The following is a 15,003-nucleotide window of genomic DNA, read 5'->3' as shown; positions in this document are numbered from 1 at the left end:
GTGCAGACGGCAGGTGATGGAGAGAAGCAGCTGGGGCTTCCCTGCCCAGGAGCAGCCCCTCTCGGTCCCTGCTGTCCCCAGGACATCGCCGTCGGCCCGCTGCCGTCCTGCCCAGCATGGAAGGCAGGGCCATGTTGCTCCCCTGCAGCCGTGGGACCAGGCTGGAGCCCTGGGGACTGGGGAGAAGCAGTGGGAGAAGAGGCTGCAACTGGGAAGCAGCAGGGCAGACAGGGGGAAGGAGAAAAGGGCTCGTCTCGAAAATCAGCCAGTGATGAGCCCCACGTACCCCACGAACACAAGACCTTGGCGGAGAACCCATCAGTGAAAGCCGATTTTTATTGACTGATTGAAACCGTAGCATCCTAAAAACATTCCCGAGATCTCCTCAATTACTCAGTGAGGATCTCACACACGTGAAGCCGAGAAAGGTGGCTTTTCAACAGCTGAATATCGCTGTCAGCTGTGAAAAGACCCCTTCCCTAATATACACGGCAAGAAAGACTCCAGCCGCAAAACATATCAATCCAAACAAAATAAACTGAGAGTTGAGAAGGCCACAGGGAGCTCACGCTGTGCCAGAGAACCCAGGTCCCTGTGAGCCCCCCGGGATGTCCAGCCACCACCAGCTCTGGGTCGGTAACCGTGGGGACATGTTTGAGCTGCTGGACACTTCCCTGCCCCTGCCAGTGCTGTGGGGAGGGAAGGGCTGGGGCTCGGTGCCTGCTGATCCCAACACTGGGATGGGTCCCTGCACCCGGGGACAGTGACCTCCAGAGCTGTGGGTCGAGCAGGGACAGTGCTGGCAGTGGGGATGAGGCATTGGGGACAGGCGTTGGGGCTGCTCTGTGCCATCCCCACGCCGGTGGCGCTGGCATGTCCCCAGCTGTCCCCAGTCCCTGCTTCGCCCTGGTTTCTGAACGTCCCTCCAAGGATCCAGCGATGCAGACCCAGCTCTCGCTCCCCGTCCCCTGGGGCTGAGCTCCCCAGAAGGGCACCTGCCATGGCCCCCATGAGCAAAGGACTCTCAGACCCCCAGCCTGGTTGCCCCACAGCAGGGCACCTCCACCAGCCCCAGGGAGGGACGCACAGCCTTGGGATCAATGCCATCCTCCAGCCCCATTTCTCTGGGACTAAAGCCATGAAAGGGACCCACAGAGGAGGAATGCAAAAGAGGAGGCCCAGCAGCAGCAGCAAGATGTCCCCCGAAGCTGCTGAGATGCCATGGGGAGGAGAAGGACACTGGGCTGGGGAAGGTTGCGTTGTGGGGCTGGGGACATGGAGGAGGCTCCCATGCTTCATGCTCCCAGCAGCTTCTTGACCATGTAGCCTGGCATGCTGTAGAGGAAGAGGGCGATCATGATGAGGAGCAACAGGGCCAGCACGATTTTGATGATGAGCCACTTGTAGCGCGTGCAGATGAGGTATTTTATGGACTTGAGCGGGTTCAGGAACCAGATGAAGGAGGTGTCCGGGCGGCTGCAGGGGAAGCAAATACTGTCGTTAATGCCATGGCCACGGAGAAGGGATGCACAGCAGGCAATGACAGACACCGTGGGGAAAAGGGAGGTGCAGGGTCCCCTTCCCTGGGCAAGTCTGCACAGAGTGAAAAAGCCCGACCAGGAGGATCAGGAGGGTGGCCAAGGGGAGTCAGTATGACATATGCCAGGTGGAGCAATGAAGGTTTGTGAGGGAGAATGGGATCCTGGGGTGCATCAAGAAGAGTGTGGCCAGCAGGACGAGGGAGGTTCTCCTGCCCCTCTACACTGCCCTGGTGAGGCCTCATCTGGAGTACTGTGTCCAGTTCTGGGCTCCCCAGTTCAAGAAAGATGAAGAGCTACTGGAGAGAGTCCAGCGGAGGGCTATGAGGATGAGGAGGGGACTGGAGCATCTCCCCTACGAGGAGAGGTTGAGGGAACTGGGCTTGTTCAGCCTGAAGAAGAGAAGGCTGCGAGGGGACCTTATAAATGCCTACAAATATCTGAAGGGTGGGGGTCAGGAGGATGGGGCCAAGCTCTTTCTAGTGGTGCCCAGTGACAGGACAAGGGGCAACGGGCACAAACTGAAGCCTGGGAAGTTCCGTCTGAACATGAGGAAGAACTTCTTCCCTCTGAGGGTGACGGAGCCCTGGAACAGGCTGCCCAGGGAGGTTGTGGAGTCTCCTTCTCTGGAGATATTCAAGACCCACCTGGACAAGATCCTGTGCAGCCTACTGTAGGTGACCCTGCTTCGGCAGGGGGGTTGGACTAGATGACCCACAGAGGTCCCTTCCAACCCCTACTATTCTGTGATTCTGTGATTCTGTGATTCCAGCTGATGTTGGAATCTGATGGTGAGGACCGGAGGGGAGAAGGTGGTGTGAGGCCAAGGAAAGGGGATGGAGCCAACAAGAGATGCAGAAGAAGAACGGAGTAAGGAAAAGCAGTGGGGCGGTGACTGGCAGGCAATGGGGGGAACCAGTAGAGATGGTTCTGCCCATAACCCTCATTCCTACATCCCTCAGCGCGACCTCCTCCTCGCCTCCCCATGCCCAGCTCCCTCCCGGCGACCACCCCACAGCATCTCCCAGAAGCTCAGGTGTCTGCTGGGGAGCGGGGTTTCCTACTTACTTGGGTTTCTCCAGCGGATCAGGCTCGTTGCGAGCCAGCCCAGCCGGGGATTTCTCTGCCTCCTCTGCCGTCAGAAGGTGCAGTTCAGCCTCGACTTTGCCCTGCAGGGAGCAGAGAGTTGTGCTGAGACCCAGGCCATGCTCCCCACCTCAGCCCCCCAAGACAGGGTGACAGAGGGGACCTGAGTGAACAGAGGCAAGTGCAGGAGGGCAGAAGGGTGTCTGCAAAGAGTGCAATCCCCAGGATGCAAAATCCCTCCATTTTCCCCATCCTTACGGTGATCTCCAGCTCATCATTCTCATCTCTGGCCACGAACGGCCACCAGCCCTTCACCCGCTTCTGCTTGAAGATGGAGACCATGGGCAGCTCTGCCTCGTTCGTCACCATCTCCAGGCTGCACAGTTTTGATGTCTTGGCTCCCCGGGGGAAGCGGTTCAGGTCCAGCTCGATGGCCCCTGGAAGAAGAAAAAGGAGCACAGATGTTGGCACCGCCAGAATGCTGAGTCCTTGGCTGGAGGTGGTCTAGGCCAGCATCTCCTTCCCTGAAGAGCAACTTTGAACCAGCTCTGGGAACTAAAAAGCTGACATCTTTGCTACAGGAGCAGCCTTTCAACAGCAGCAGCAGAGACAAGGACTCTCATCCTACCTACTCTTACCAGCAACATCTACAGGAGTTGGTAGGATGTTGTGGGCTTGAGGAGCAGGGCTACCCTTCCAGGTTCTGTTTCTCTATTGGCTTTGCTCATCCCCCAGTGCTCCCTGCTTGTCCAGCCATGCCCCAGCTCAGCAGACCCCCTGCTCACCGAGGAAATCGTCGGCCGAGAAGTGGTCAGCATCCCAGACCTGCAGGGTGAGGCGAGCTGGGATCTTGTACTCGGTCTCATCCCAGGAGAACATGGACTCCTTCTTGGAGATGACGATCTTCTCCTCCGCCATCAGGTAGTCAAAGGGGAAGATGTAGCGCCAGTTGAAGTTGCCTTCACCAGTGAGTGAGTGGTAATGGACATCCGTGTCTTGTTTGTCCTCCTGCTGACCCTTCAGCCACCTGCAGGGCCCAGAGGGGTGAGAGGGGTGGCAGAGGTTACAGGAGGGAGGAGAGGGCAAGGGACCATCCTGTCCATGCAGCCAGGATGTCTCCAGGACAGAGTGGAAGGACTTAAAAGGCATGAGCAACAGTCTGGGGGTGCACCACAGCAGTATCTCCAAGGGGCAGAATGGGCACGGGGGCAGGAGGGCCCTAGAGAGAACAGAAGGGTTGGAGAGCAAGAAAGGCAAGTGGCTTGTCAGGGGTCTTTGGGCAGGGAGATGCTGAAGAGGTGGGCAGGAACAAGGAGAATTGCTGGGGAGTCCGGAGCCCAGCATGCTGGAAGGATGTCCCCATCTAGCACTTGTGGAGCAGACCAGCCCTGCAGACCTTCTCGCTCCACCACAGGGTTGTTAGGCTTCCCCTGATGGCAGCTGTCCGTGTGGAGGCAGCTCGGTCTGTGTCAGGGCACATCTATCTGAGCCCATCAGAGGTTTTAGAGCTTGCTTCAGTCTCTGCTCGATGGTGGGGTTATCTCTGCTGACCCAGCGAAGGGACCTAAAGTGCCCAGCTCAGCCAGGAACTGTGGGCACCGTGGGCACCGTGTCGCTGGAGACAGCGGGGTCCAAGTCCTGCTGCCCTAGGAGATGGGGTGGCTATGCCCACCTTACCATTGCGTGAGCTTGTGCCCACAATTTTCTGGCTCCAGTGAGCATGATTCCTGGAGCAAAAGGGACACGGAGGATGGTCCATCCAGCAAGTCTGAGAGCACAGCTTTGTTTTAAAGACTGTGAGTGGCCCCCAGCCCCTTTCTCTAACAAGTCAAGCCATCTCTGTTCCCCAGGGTGCTCTCAGGTTTTTGTCCGTCTGTTTGTCCCGAGGGGCTGCAGCCAGCAAGGACACAACTCCATGCTTGGGCACCCAATGCAGGGTTGTCCTCTCGGGCTCTGCACATGCCAATGTCTTGCTCTGCCCCGCAAAACACAAAGGTCAAGTGATTCCTCCACCACACAGGTGGGGAAGAGCCAGAGCATCTCAGATTCAGAGCCACCGCAGAAAAGCCACTGGGGTGATAGGACCCAGGATGCCAAAACAGATCTGGTTTGCTGAGAGCAGCATGAGGTGCAAGTAGAGGAGACCTGGCCTGAGCTGGCGAGGCTGCAGAGGAAGCACCGAGCAGTTCGACAGACTGGGATGCCACTGCATTGGTTTGAGGTCCTGTAAAAAATGGGGCTATGCGTGGATGTGGGTCCCCTCATCTCTGTAGGGGAAAGTTTTGGAAGAGGCTTTCCACTGCTGCTGGGTGAGAGTGAAGCAGAGATGGGAACAAGCCACAGTTTGGCTCCAGATGCTGGAATCAGAGGTTGCAGGGCTGAAATGCCAAGTGGTGCTGTCAAGAGAAGCTCAAAAAAGGGAAGAGGGGCCGACAGGACCAAGGAGCAAGGCCTCGGCTGTTACCCCCTGACATAGATGTCAGACATCCTCTTTCCCACCAGGAAAACATCATCATCCAAAACCACCTCATCAATGTTCCAGATAATGACCCACAGCTCGAAGATGGGCGGCCAGGCCAGGCACACGCAGAGGGGTCGTGCAGCCGAGGAAGAGCGGTGGAGAAGCAAGAAACACAGCACAGAAGACAACGGCAGTGTTGACACTATCTGACCCTGCACCACAGTCCATGATGTACCCCCCACCCCGCTCCAACACCCCCCGGGAACCCCAGCAAGCCCTGGCACCCCCTGCCTGGGTGGAAGCAGAGGAGGTGGCACTGGCATCCCACGCTGTACCTACCCCCTGACAAAAATGTCACTGGATTTCTCGCCGGTGAAGTAGTCATCGTCCTCCAGGATGACCTCGTCTGTGTTCCACACTATCACTCTAAGCTCGTACCTGGCAGGAGGAAGGGAGACAAGGAGGTGAGGCACTGGGGAAGGAGGGAATGGGGTGATGCTGCCAGAAACCAGGGTCAGGCAGCGAGACCGCAGGGAACTGCTCACAGGGATCTTATCTGATGGATGACAAGGGCAAGAACATGAGGGGGATCTCTACATGAGCACAGATCAGCCCAGGGAGGGTGAGCAGAGCAGCAAGGGGGACTTTACCTCCCTCTACTCTGGACCTCTGCAAGGCACAAGTCAAAGGGTTGAGGAGACAGCCCAGGCTTGGCCTTTGGTAGATCTGTGGCTAAAATGGGGTCTGCAAAACCTTCTGAGTCCAGCTCTCCTCCTCGTTTCCCCACCTGACTCAGCAGGGCTGTCCCCCCATGGAAATGGGCATCACAGTCCTTCTTAGGACTCCAGCAGGTTTGGAGGCTCTGAGACATTCCCAGCGCTGCCTCCCCTGTGCAGCAGCCCCAGGTTTCCCATCCACATTTGGCTTGGTTGGGAGTTTTGGTGATGGAGAAGGCAGCTCTGGTGGGAGGGGGAGGGTGAAGAGCAGAAGACAGATTCCTCACAGGGCACTGCCACAACGTGGAAAAGCTGGAGGACAGTGGCCGACAAACGCAGCCGTGTGGCCACAAGCACATTGCTGGAAGTACCAGGGCGTCCTACAAGTGAGGGGAAGGGGATTTACAGCTTCCTTGCCCACCTCACAGAATCACAGAATGCTCGGGGTGGGCAGGGACCTCTGTGGGTCACCCAGCCCAACCCCCTGCCCAAGCAGGGTCACCCAGAGCAGGGGGCACAGCACCGCGGCCAGGCGGGGCTGGAATATCTCCAGAGAAGGAGACTCCCCAGCCCCTCTGGGCAGCCTGGGCCAGGGCTCCGTCACCCTCAGAGGGAAGAAGTTCTTCCTCGGGTTCAGCTGGAACTTCCCAGGCTTCAGTTTGTGCCCGTTGCCCCTTGTCCTGTCGCTGGGCACCACTGGAAAGAGTCTGGCCCCGTCCTTCTGACACCCACCCTGCAGATATTTAGAGGCATTTCGAAGGTCCCCTCTCAGCCTTCTCTTCTCCAGGCTGAACAAGCCCAGCTCCCTCAGCGTCTCCTCGTAGGAGAGATGCTCCAGTCCCCTCCTCATCCTCGTAGCCCTCCACTGGACTCTCTCCAGTAGCTCCTGGCAATGCCCTGGCTGAGCCCAGCCTTGGGACTCTTGCCATCTTTTTCTGCCCCATCTCTCCCTCCTGTCTGCACCTGTGGGTGGGAGCTTGTCCCATGCTGTGCCTCCCCAGTACCTAGCACCCACAGCTACTGTCAGGTGGTGGCAGATGCTCCCAGCAAAGATAGGGGAGATGGGTTGAACCCCTAGGATAATAACCATAGAATCATAGAATCATAGGTTGGAAAGTCCAACCGTCAACCCAACACCACCATGCCTGCTAAATCATGTCCTGAAATGCCACATCTACATGGTTTTTGAACCGCTCCAGGAATGGTCACTCCACCTCTTCCCTGGGCAGCCTATTCCAATGCCTGACCAGGCGCAACCTTGCTTGAAACAGGCTACCTGAAAACCCTCTCTTCAGCCCATCAGTAGGAACACCTCAGCTCCAGCTCACAGGTCACTGCTGAACATGACTGTCCTGGGCTGGACTGTAGACAACCCGCTGCTTTTCCAGTCCATGCTGGTGTCTGGACCTTGCCCTTGGCCTCAGCTTTCCCACAGCTGCCTGCTCTGCTGTTCAGACCCCAGCTGCAACCCACGAGGATCAAGGGACATTCTCTCTATCCAAAGCATCGTCTGCTGGGCATGGGATTGTGAGCGACTCCCACCAGGATGCCCAGCACTGTCCCCGTATCCTGGCCCTGGAGGTGGGAAAAGGGGCCCAAGGACACAGTCTAGCAGGTAAGGCAGGGCTAGGAGAGATGCCAAGGGACAAAATGTCTCTCTTCTCTCTAAATGAGTTAGGGGAGAGAAGGTGGAGAGGGAAAAACTCTGCCTGTTGCCTGCTCTGTCCTGCTTGGACTGACCAGTTCTGTCCCTGTCACCTTCCCTGCGCCGGGCTCTGGCCATCACCTCCTGACCAATCCCAAGTGCTCAGGGTGAGATACCACCCTTCAGGAGCAGCTCTGGAAGATGCCTCCAGTCTTGGGATCTCTGGAAAGGCCAGCATGGTCGAGGTACCCAGGAAGAGGTCTGGGCTGGGCGATGGAGCAGCATCAGGAGAGGGGAGAAGCAGGGCTCCATCCCCAGCTTCGAGTTTTCCCCGGGGTTTGTTGGCTGGGAGGTTCCTTACTTCTTTGGTTTCCTGGGAGAAATATCAGTGGCAGGGCCGGGCGCTGGCATGTCCATGGGGAACATGTCCACCCACATCTCCAGGCGACCCTGTAAGGTTGGAGAAATGCAGTCAGCTACCCTTGTCCCTCCTTGGCCACCCCTCCCCACCCCGGCAGTGTCTCGTCCAGCTTCTCTAGCCCTTCAACATCAGTCTGGCTGTGCCAGATGTGGGGCAGGGCTTGCAGCACTGAACCCTGCTAGATATGGGGCAAGGCAGGGCTTCCCTGGACCAGGAGTCCTTTTCCACCCCCTGGAGAAGAACATCTCCTGGCATGGCATGGTGCCGAGGTGCACAGGCATGGGGAGTCAGGGGACCAAGGGATTTGGGGGTATGAAATGGATGCAGGCAGAGCAGGAGAGGCACCAAAAATTTAGTCTGCTAGGGTCAACAGGTTAAGGGCTGTTGATGCCCAAGTGCCACTCTTTGCAGGATGCCTCTCCCACCTCCGCTGCCCACAACAAGGTGGGTTGCAGCTGGTCTGCCCAGCTGACATCTCTGCTCCCTGCTTGGAGGCCCTGCAGTGTGGGCTGCCTCCACTTCTGGTCTGGGACTCTGAGGACCTGCTCGATGCCCGGTTTGTCAGGGTTCAGCAGCGGACGCGTCTCCACGTGCTCGGGGACCAGCTTGCAGCCTGCCCGTGGGATGTCTTCCCAGTGGCGCAGCACAGTCAGGGCCAGGTGTTCATCTGTCTGCTTCTTCTGACCTGCGTGGGCAAAGCTGGGCTCAGCTTGGAGAACTGGACAGAGGACACCAGGGACAGCAAACAACCCTGCTCCTCTATCCCCACTCCAAGGGCGCAGAACTGCCTACTAGCTACTCCTCTCCGTTGCCTTGTATACACTTCATCCTTCAGCCAGCACTTCCCAACTCCCCTCTTCCTCCTCTCTCTAACCCTGGTGATTTACAGAAGGTCCAGGTCCCCTGCCAGTCTGCATTTTCCTAAGCTGAACAAGCTCTGTATTCATTGACAACGTTCTCCTTCTCTTTTGCACCCCTCCTGGCCTGCCTTCATCTTTCTTGAGCACAAGTGAGTGCATCGGGACACAACCATTGTTAGGGGAAGCAGTTAGATGGAGAATGGCTTCCTAAACCTGAGAAAGGCCAGGGTGGGCTTTCTTCATTGATCCTTGGGCATACACTGCCGGGAGGAAGTTTTCAAAGGCGGCTTTGGTGATGCTCTGCCACAGATGCCCGTGAGTGGCTCTGAGAGCAACCCAGTGGCCCAGGTGGTCTAAAAGACACTGTCTAACTGATCACACACTGGAAGGTCCATTTAAGGTGGTGGATGGAGTGTGATTGCAGTGCTGCTTTAAGGCGATGAGGCCACTACATCTGTCTCCAATGCTGGATGAAGAGGGGACACCCCAGACCCTTGCTCCCCTCCACAACCTTCATCCCACAGGGCAGGTACCATTTTCATCCTCAATCTCCGTGGGGCCGGTGAAGACCCTGTTGGCAACTTTCACTCTTCCTCCTGGTCCAAAGTGTGGCCCATCCACCTTGCCCTCTTTGCACAGCTTGGACAGGATTTGGGAGGGCTTCATGGGGTCACGCCAGGTGTTATAACCATGTCTGCGAACAGGAGGGCAAGGTCAGTGAAGTAGTAGCAAGATCTGGAGGAAAAAGCAATTTTGTTCCCCTCTGCCAGCAAAATAAATGCTACTGCCATGAAGGACCCAGGATTCACAGGGAAAGGATCTGAGGCAGCAAACGTGAATCTTCAGAGGAGACCAGGTCCCTCTCTACACTTTGTTAACACCCTTCCACCCCAACCCCTTTACACAATCACAGAATCACAGAATCACAGTTTGGGGTTGGAAGGGACCTCTGTGGGTCATCTAGTCCAACCTCGCCTGCTGAAGCAGGGGCACCTACAGCAGGCTGCACAGGACCTCTGTGCTGACTCATACCTGAAATTCCCAGCGCACCCTACTTGTCTCCTGATGCTCAGCATTGCTCCTTTGGTCCTGCTGCTAGTTCATCTCTGGCCTCACCCCTCCACCCAGTCCCACCAGTGACCCTCAGGCCCTTCCTCCCTGCCCTGGGCTCCCCTGCTGCTCTGCTGTTGGTCACAAAACTTGTCTGAAGAGCGAGGGTACAACACAGACTCCTTCGTTAGCAGGCAATCAAGGAGGGGGATTTCTGCAGAAGATCTAGGTTTGGTGTGGAAGAAGAGACAGGCATGGGTCCAGGTGGAAGGCTGGGCAGAGAAAGCTTTGCTCGTACATGGAGTAAGTCTGTGACACCCCACAAGTAGCTCGGTGCTTGCTGTAGTAGCGGTTCTCCAGATCAATCTTGGTCTCTCCAATGAGGTCATCAGTCCCCACCAAGTCCCAGTCGTACACGGCCACTGTCAGCATGGACTCCATGGGGAAGGTGGCCTCGATGTCGAAGGATCTAGGCCAGGGGAAAGCAGGCGAGGGGAAAGAGAAAAGCTGTTGAAGGGTTTGGCTGCTACTCAAGACAGGCACATGGGTGAGGTGGGTCTGCTCCAGCCTGTGGACAGTGTTTAATTTGCATTTACCACGGCAGGGCATTCGAGGTAGAGGGTTTTAACTAAACTGCTGCACGGGCTGTTACAGACCCAGACAGGAGGTGGCATGGGGTGATTGCTTGACCTGGATGTCTCAGTAGCCCTGAAACTAAGTTTGTGTGTCACTGGAGCTAGGCCACATTCTCACCTGGGTTTAGGCCTAATGATTCCTGAGGTAGGTACTTCATCTTGATCAGATATGGGCGTCTCTTAAACATCCTTTACTATATTGACCATACAGTTGGCAAACAAGGACGGATGGCTGAAACGAAGATGCCTACACTGCTTGCAAGGAAAGTTCTGTGTGATGGGTCCCATCTTTTGAGCCCAAGCAGCGGCTGTGGGATGGCTAGGGTGCAGGTCCAAGGGCTGGGAAGCTTGGCTCAGGCTTAGCTCACCAATTCCAGGGGCAGACAGGTGACACGGCTGGGGCAACTCACTTTCCAAAGACAGGGTTCAGCTGCTTGGAGATGTAGTTCTCCTTGTCTTTGATGTCCGTCTTCCCCAGTTTGATGGCAATATAGGGGTCGGCTTTCCCATTGATGTCAGCTGGGTGAAGGTCCGTGGCCTGTAGAGAACCGATGAGATATATCAGTGCTGTCCACAGTAGTGAAAAATTCAGGCCCCATTCTCCATCCCTGAGAGCATCTGGCCCTGGCCATAGGCATGTGGCTAAGCACTTTGGTCCACCTAAACAGAGTGTCTTGGTTTAAATTGAGAGTAAATCCCGCCTGGTGTTAATCCCTGTCCTGGTCTGGGGAGGGGTGGGGGCTGGCCCTGTCCCCTCAGAGAGACACAACCACAGTCTCCTTTGGCATCTCTTTCATCAGTGGAAAGAAACAGGCTCCTCTAAAGAGATATCCAGGGCAAAAACCTGACCAAGATGTCAGGAAGACTGTCCTCTTCCCCTCTTGTTCTCTTCCTTCACTACTTTTGGGCCAAGGGCTTCTGGCTTCTGCCCATGAAGGGGTTGAGTATCCCCTGCCTCTCCAGTTCCATCGTCCACCACAGCACAAAACAGCACATGCCCACATCAGGACACGTTCAGCCAGTCCTGGTTGCTGGTGATGCTGACCAGGCTGGTGACTCCTATTGCAGCCTCAGTCTGTTGGTGATGGATGGGAGACATGTTACCCCACTGGCCAATGGGATGCAGCACTGGATGGAGAATCAGGCTAGTGAGAAATGTAGCCAAAAGCAGGCTGCATTTGTAAAACACCAGCACAAGGCAGCCCAGGTGCTTTGAGCAGGACTGAGATCCCTCTCAAGTGCCTGGCTATGTTACCTCACTCACATGCTTGGGGACACAAGGATGACCAGTTTAGAGGACAGGAAAGGACTGTTTCCAGAGCATGGTCCATAGAAAGAAACGTGTGTTAGCCCAGTATGTGTTCAAGGAGAAGCCATGCCCTTCAGCCAGGTCTACTAGACCCTGCCAGCTCCCATTCAGTTCTGCAGTGAAGCGTCTGTGGTGTCATGGCTATCTAAGGAACAACCACCTTGCAGTCAAGGCTGATCCAAATTATTCCACTTGAGTCAAGCACTAGGACAGACACGCTGGTCCATCCTACATATCAGAAGAAAGGTCTCCGGATCTGGCAGGATCTTAGATCTGGCTTGCTCCCATTTCTTCGAGCACACAGCTATGGAGACACCATTCAAGCCCCCACAAATGAGTTGCTTCAACCTTAGTGCTGCATCCTTGGCCTTGATGCAGTGAGCGACAAAAGCCAACATCCCTACAGCTTTGGGACCAGCTCCTGGGTGTGCGTCGTGGCAGGAAGCGCAGGATCACCCCTTGCCACCCCACACAGCTATACTCACCCGCACAATATAGACTCGGACCAGCACATTGATGGGGTCATTGCTGGGGATCCCCTGGAACATGCCGAAGTTGGGGTCATATCCTGCCTCCTTGGTGATATCATCAGGGAGCGGCACTTTGTAGACACACATGGAGCCCTGGTGCGAGGAAGTGCACAGCCCGATAAGAGTCCTACTGCCCAGGGGTTCAGGGTGGGCAGACCCATCCCAAACCACCCTTCCTGAGGACCCAGACAACATCCTTGTTTCTAGCCACACGCTGGAGCAGACTGGCCAGATCTAGAAAGTTCCTCCACCACACAAGCACCTCTGCAGGGGTTGCAACCGTGAGCAGAGAAATTGGACAAAGGGAAGGAGGCCTGCAGATGAATCACACCAGCAAGGACAGAGATTTCCAAGAATAAAACTGACAGGAGGACAAAAGCAATGGGAATAAAAGGATTGACCAGGGATGGGCTGGAAAATCTGGGAACTACCACATGAAACTGCTGATTTCTAGGCTCCATAAACATCTGATCCTACCTAAAGTGGGGAATGGCCTGCTCATCTCCTCTGCTAAGCAAAGGGCAAAACCGGCATCAACAGGCTTCACATGGCCAGGATCCCACCTTCGAAAACATTCTTGTCCAAGAATCTTGTAGCTGACAGATCCTACATTGCCTGCATCCTGGCAATGGTGCAACATGGCCGTGAGACCAGGTGACTGGTATGGGTGCAAAAGATAACCCAGGGCAATACTTATTTCCACAGTGGGCAAGAAAGAAGGCCTGCTTTTCCATTGGCCTTCTGTAAGAATGATCAAGGATCTGCTCGCTTGCAGATCATCTCTTCTGTGGATGTGCTTTTTGAAGCTATCTCGTTTCTGGGGCTATGCTTGGAGACTTTCCTTCCCTGCAAGGTGCCTGCAGCTGAATCAATGCAGACTGGTTTCTACTGCATCCAACCTCTTCCTGCTAAAGAGCTTCAGCAGAGAAACCTGTTGGCAAGGGCTCCCCAAGCTGCCCCTGCCCTGGAACAACTCAGCAACCAAACTCACCTTGAACCTTCCCACTATCCGCTCTTCTTCTGTTGCATTGTCGTCATTGTCCCCAATCTTCCCACGGAGCAGGTTGAAGGTGTGCAGCCAGTCCTCAAAGTTATCAAACTCTGTTTCCAGCTCTTTGTTGAAGACCTGAGATGGCAGAAAGTTAAAGGAGGGGAATTAGGTAAAAAAGGCAAGGCAAGGCAAGGCAAGGCAAGGCAAGGCAAGGCAAGGCAAGGCAAGGCAAGGCAAGGCAAGGCAAAGAAAAGAAAAGAAAAGAAAAGAAAAGAAAAGAAAAGAAAAGAAAAGAAAAGAAAAGAAAAGAAAAGAAAAGAAAAGAAAAGAAAAGAAAAGAAAAGAAAAGAAAAGAAAAGAAAAGAAAAGAAAAGAAAAGAAAAGAAAAGAAAAGAAAAGAAAAGAAAAGAAAAGAAAAGAAAAGGAAAGGAAAGAAAAGAAAAGAAAAGAAAAGAAAAGAAAAGAAAAGAAAAAAGAAAAGAAAAGAAAAGAAAAGAAAAGAAAAGAAAAGAAAAGAAAAGAAAAGAAAAGAAAAGGAAAGGAAAGGAAAGGAAAGGAAAAGAAAAGAAAAGAAAAGAAAAGAAAAGAAAAGAAAAGAAAAGAAAAGAAAAGAAAAGAAAAGAAAAGAAAAGAAAAGAAAAGAAAAGAAAAGAAAAGAAAAGAAAAGAAAAGAAAAGAAAAGAAAAGGAGAAAAAAGAAAAGAAAAGAAAAGGAGAAAAAAGAAAAGAAAAGAAAAGAAAAGGAGAAAAAAGAAAAGAAGAAAAAGGTGAGGAAAAGGTATGGTGACTACCCAAGTCAATTCAGAGGGAACATGGACACCTCGGCTCCCAGTGCTCAGTTCTCTAGGAAGGGAAAGGTTCTCTAGGAAGGGAAAGAATCTCCAGGGCCATTGGGTTGGACCTTGATGCCACAAGCACCTCTGACACCATACAAGAGGGAAGCTCAGCTGAATGGGCGAGGCAGCTGTCCCCACTCTGCTCAAGACCCAGGTTCAAACCCCTTTTGAACCACAGAATCACAGACTACATCAATCCTAGTAAACACCACTGGCCAGTACACTGAACCAGAGCTCATCCCAGCACTGAGTCCTGGCTGGGCCAGCCATAACCAGGCTGGGAAATTGTCCCCTCCAGCCAGGGCACATCCAAGTTGCCCCGAGGAGGAATCTACTCCAGGACAACCCCTTCTCTGTAAAGCCTGTTACTGCTGACTCCTTCAAACTATGGAGAGAAGCTGGCAGTCCCAAGGCACATCTCACCTGGGGTTAGATACCCCTCAGATAGCAAGGTGCCTCAGGCAGGGTTGTATCTGTCCTGCTCTGATCACCAGGTGGCTGGGGCTGCCATCCTGCCAGACTCCCAGCTTCCCACCAAGCAGGCAGGGTCTCCTCCCCTGCCAACACACTCACCTTAAGTTCTTCAATCTTCTGCTTGTTCTTCTTCTCGGGAAGCTCAGGGGCTGACTGTTGCTTCTTTTTCTTATCATCTTTGAGTGCCTTGGACTTCTCCTTGTTCTTCCCCTGACCCTTGGAGCCTTTCATGGGAGAGTCATGAAGTTTGATTTCTGAGTCCACGGGGAAGCGACGGGGATGGAAATGAGGATGAAGAGGTGTAGAGGAGACAGGGAGGGGGACTTGATCAAAGTCCTTCAAACAGAAGGACCATGAAAGCTGACAGTTGCTACTGCCTGCAACTCCCACCCCAGACCTCTCCAGTCTTTCCTTGACTCTGGTCGCTGATGCCTGGGTCACAGCATCTCCAG

At 54.4% G+C, this 15,003-nt stretch overlaps 1 protein-coding gene across 6 annotated transcripts in view; it reads right to left on the bottom strand.

The window, feature by feature from the left end:
• Positions 1–361: 361 nt before the first annotated feature.
• Positions 362–15,003, bottom strand: part of OTOF (otoferlin) — a 130,558-nt gene continuing 115,916 nt past the window's right edge. For 4 of the 6 annotated variants that reach the window (XM_075415111.1, XM_075415114.1, XM_075415115.1 and 1 more), the window contains 13 exons: positions 14,651–14,805; positions 13,243–13,377; positions 12,207–12,344; positions 10,823–10,950; positions 10,076–10,246; positions 9,261–9,421; positions 8,410–8,552; positions 7,808–7,896; positions 5,425–5,523; positions 3,410–3,651; positions 2,883–3,061; positions 2,607–2,707; positions 362–1,476 (listed from right to left, as the gene is read on the bottom strand). In XM_075415111.1, coding sequence (XP_075271226.1) covers positions 1,296–1,476; positions 2,607–2,707; positions 2,883–3,061; positions 3,410–3,651; positions 5,425–5,523; positions 7,808–7,896; positions 8,410–8,552; positions 9,261–9,421; positions 10,076–10,246; positions 10,823–10,950; positions 12,207–12,344; positions 13,243–13,377; positions 14,651–14,805 — 1,922 coding nt within the window. In that variant the 3' untranslated portion in view covers positions 362–1,295. The remainder of the gene's footprint in view (positions 1,477–2,606; positions 2,708–2,882; positions 3,062–3,409; positions 3,652–5,424; positions 5,524–7,807; positions 7,897–8,409; positions 8,553–9,260; positions 9,422–10,075; positions 10,247–10,822; positions 10,951–12,206; positions 12,345–13,242; positions 13,378–14,650; positions 14,806–15,003) is intronic. The other 2 variants (XM_075415112.1, XM_075415117.1) reach the window with 1 other exon arrangement.

Source organism: Opisthocomus hoazin, chromosome 2, assembly GCF_030867145.1.
Source record: "Opisthocomus hoazin isolate bOpiHoa1 chromosome 2, bOpiHoa1.hap1, whole genome shotgun sequence".
Classification (NCBI taxonomy): domain Eukaryota; kingdom Metazoa; phylum Chordata; class Aves; order Opisthocomiformes; family Opisthocomidae; genus Opisthocomus; species Opisthocomus hoazin.
Note: the sequence above shows the minus strand (reverse complement) of the source record. Positions and strands in the feature narration are given on the sequence as shown.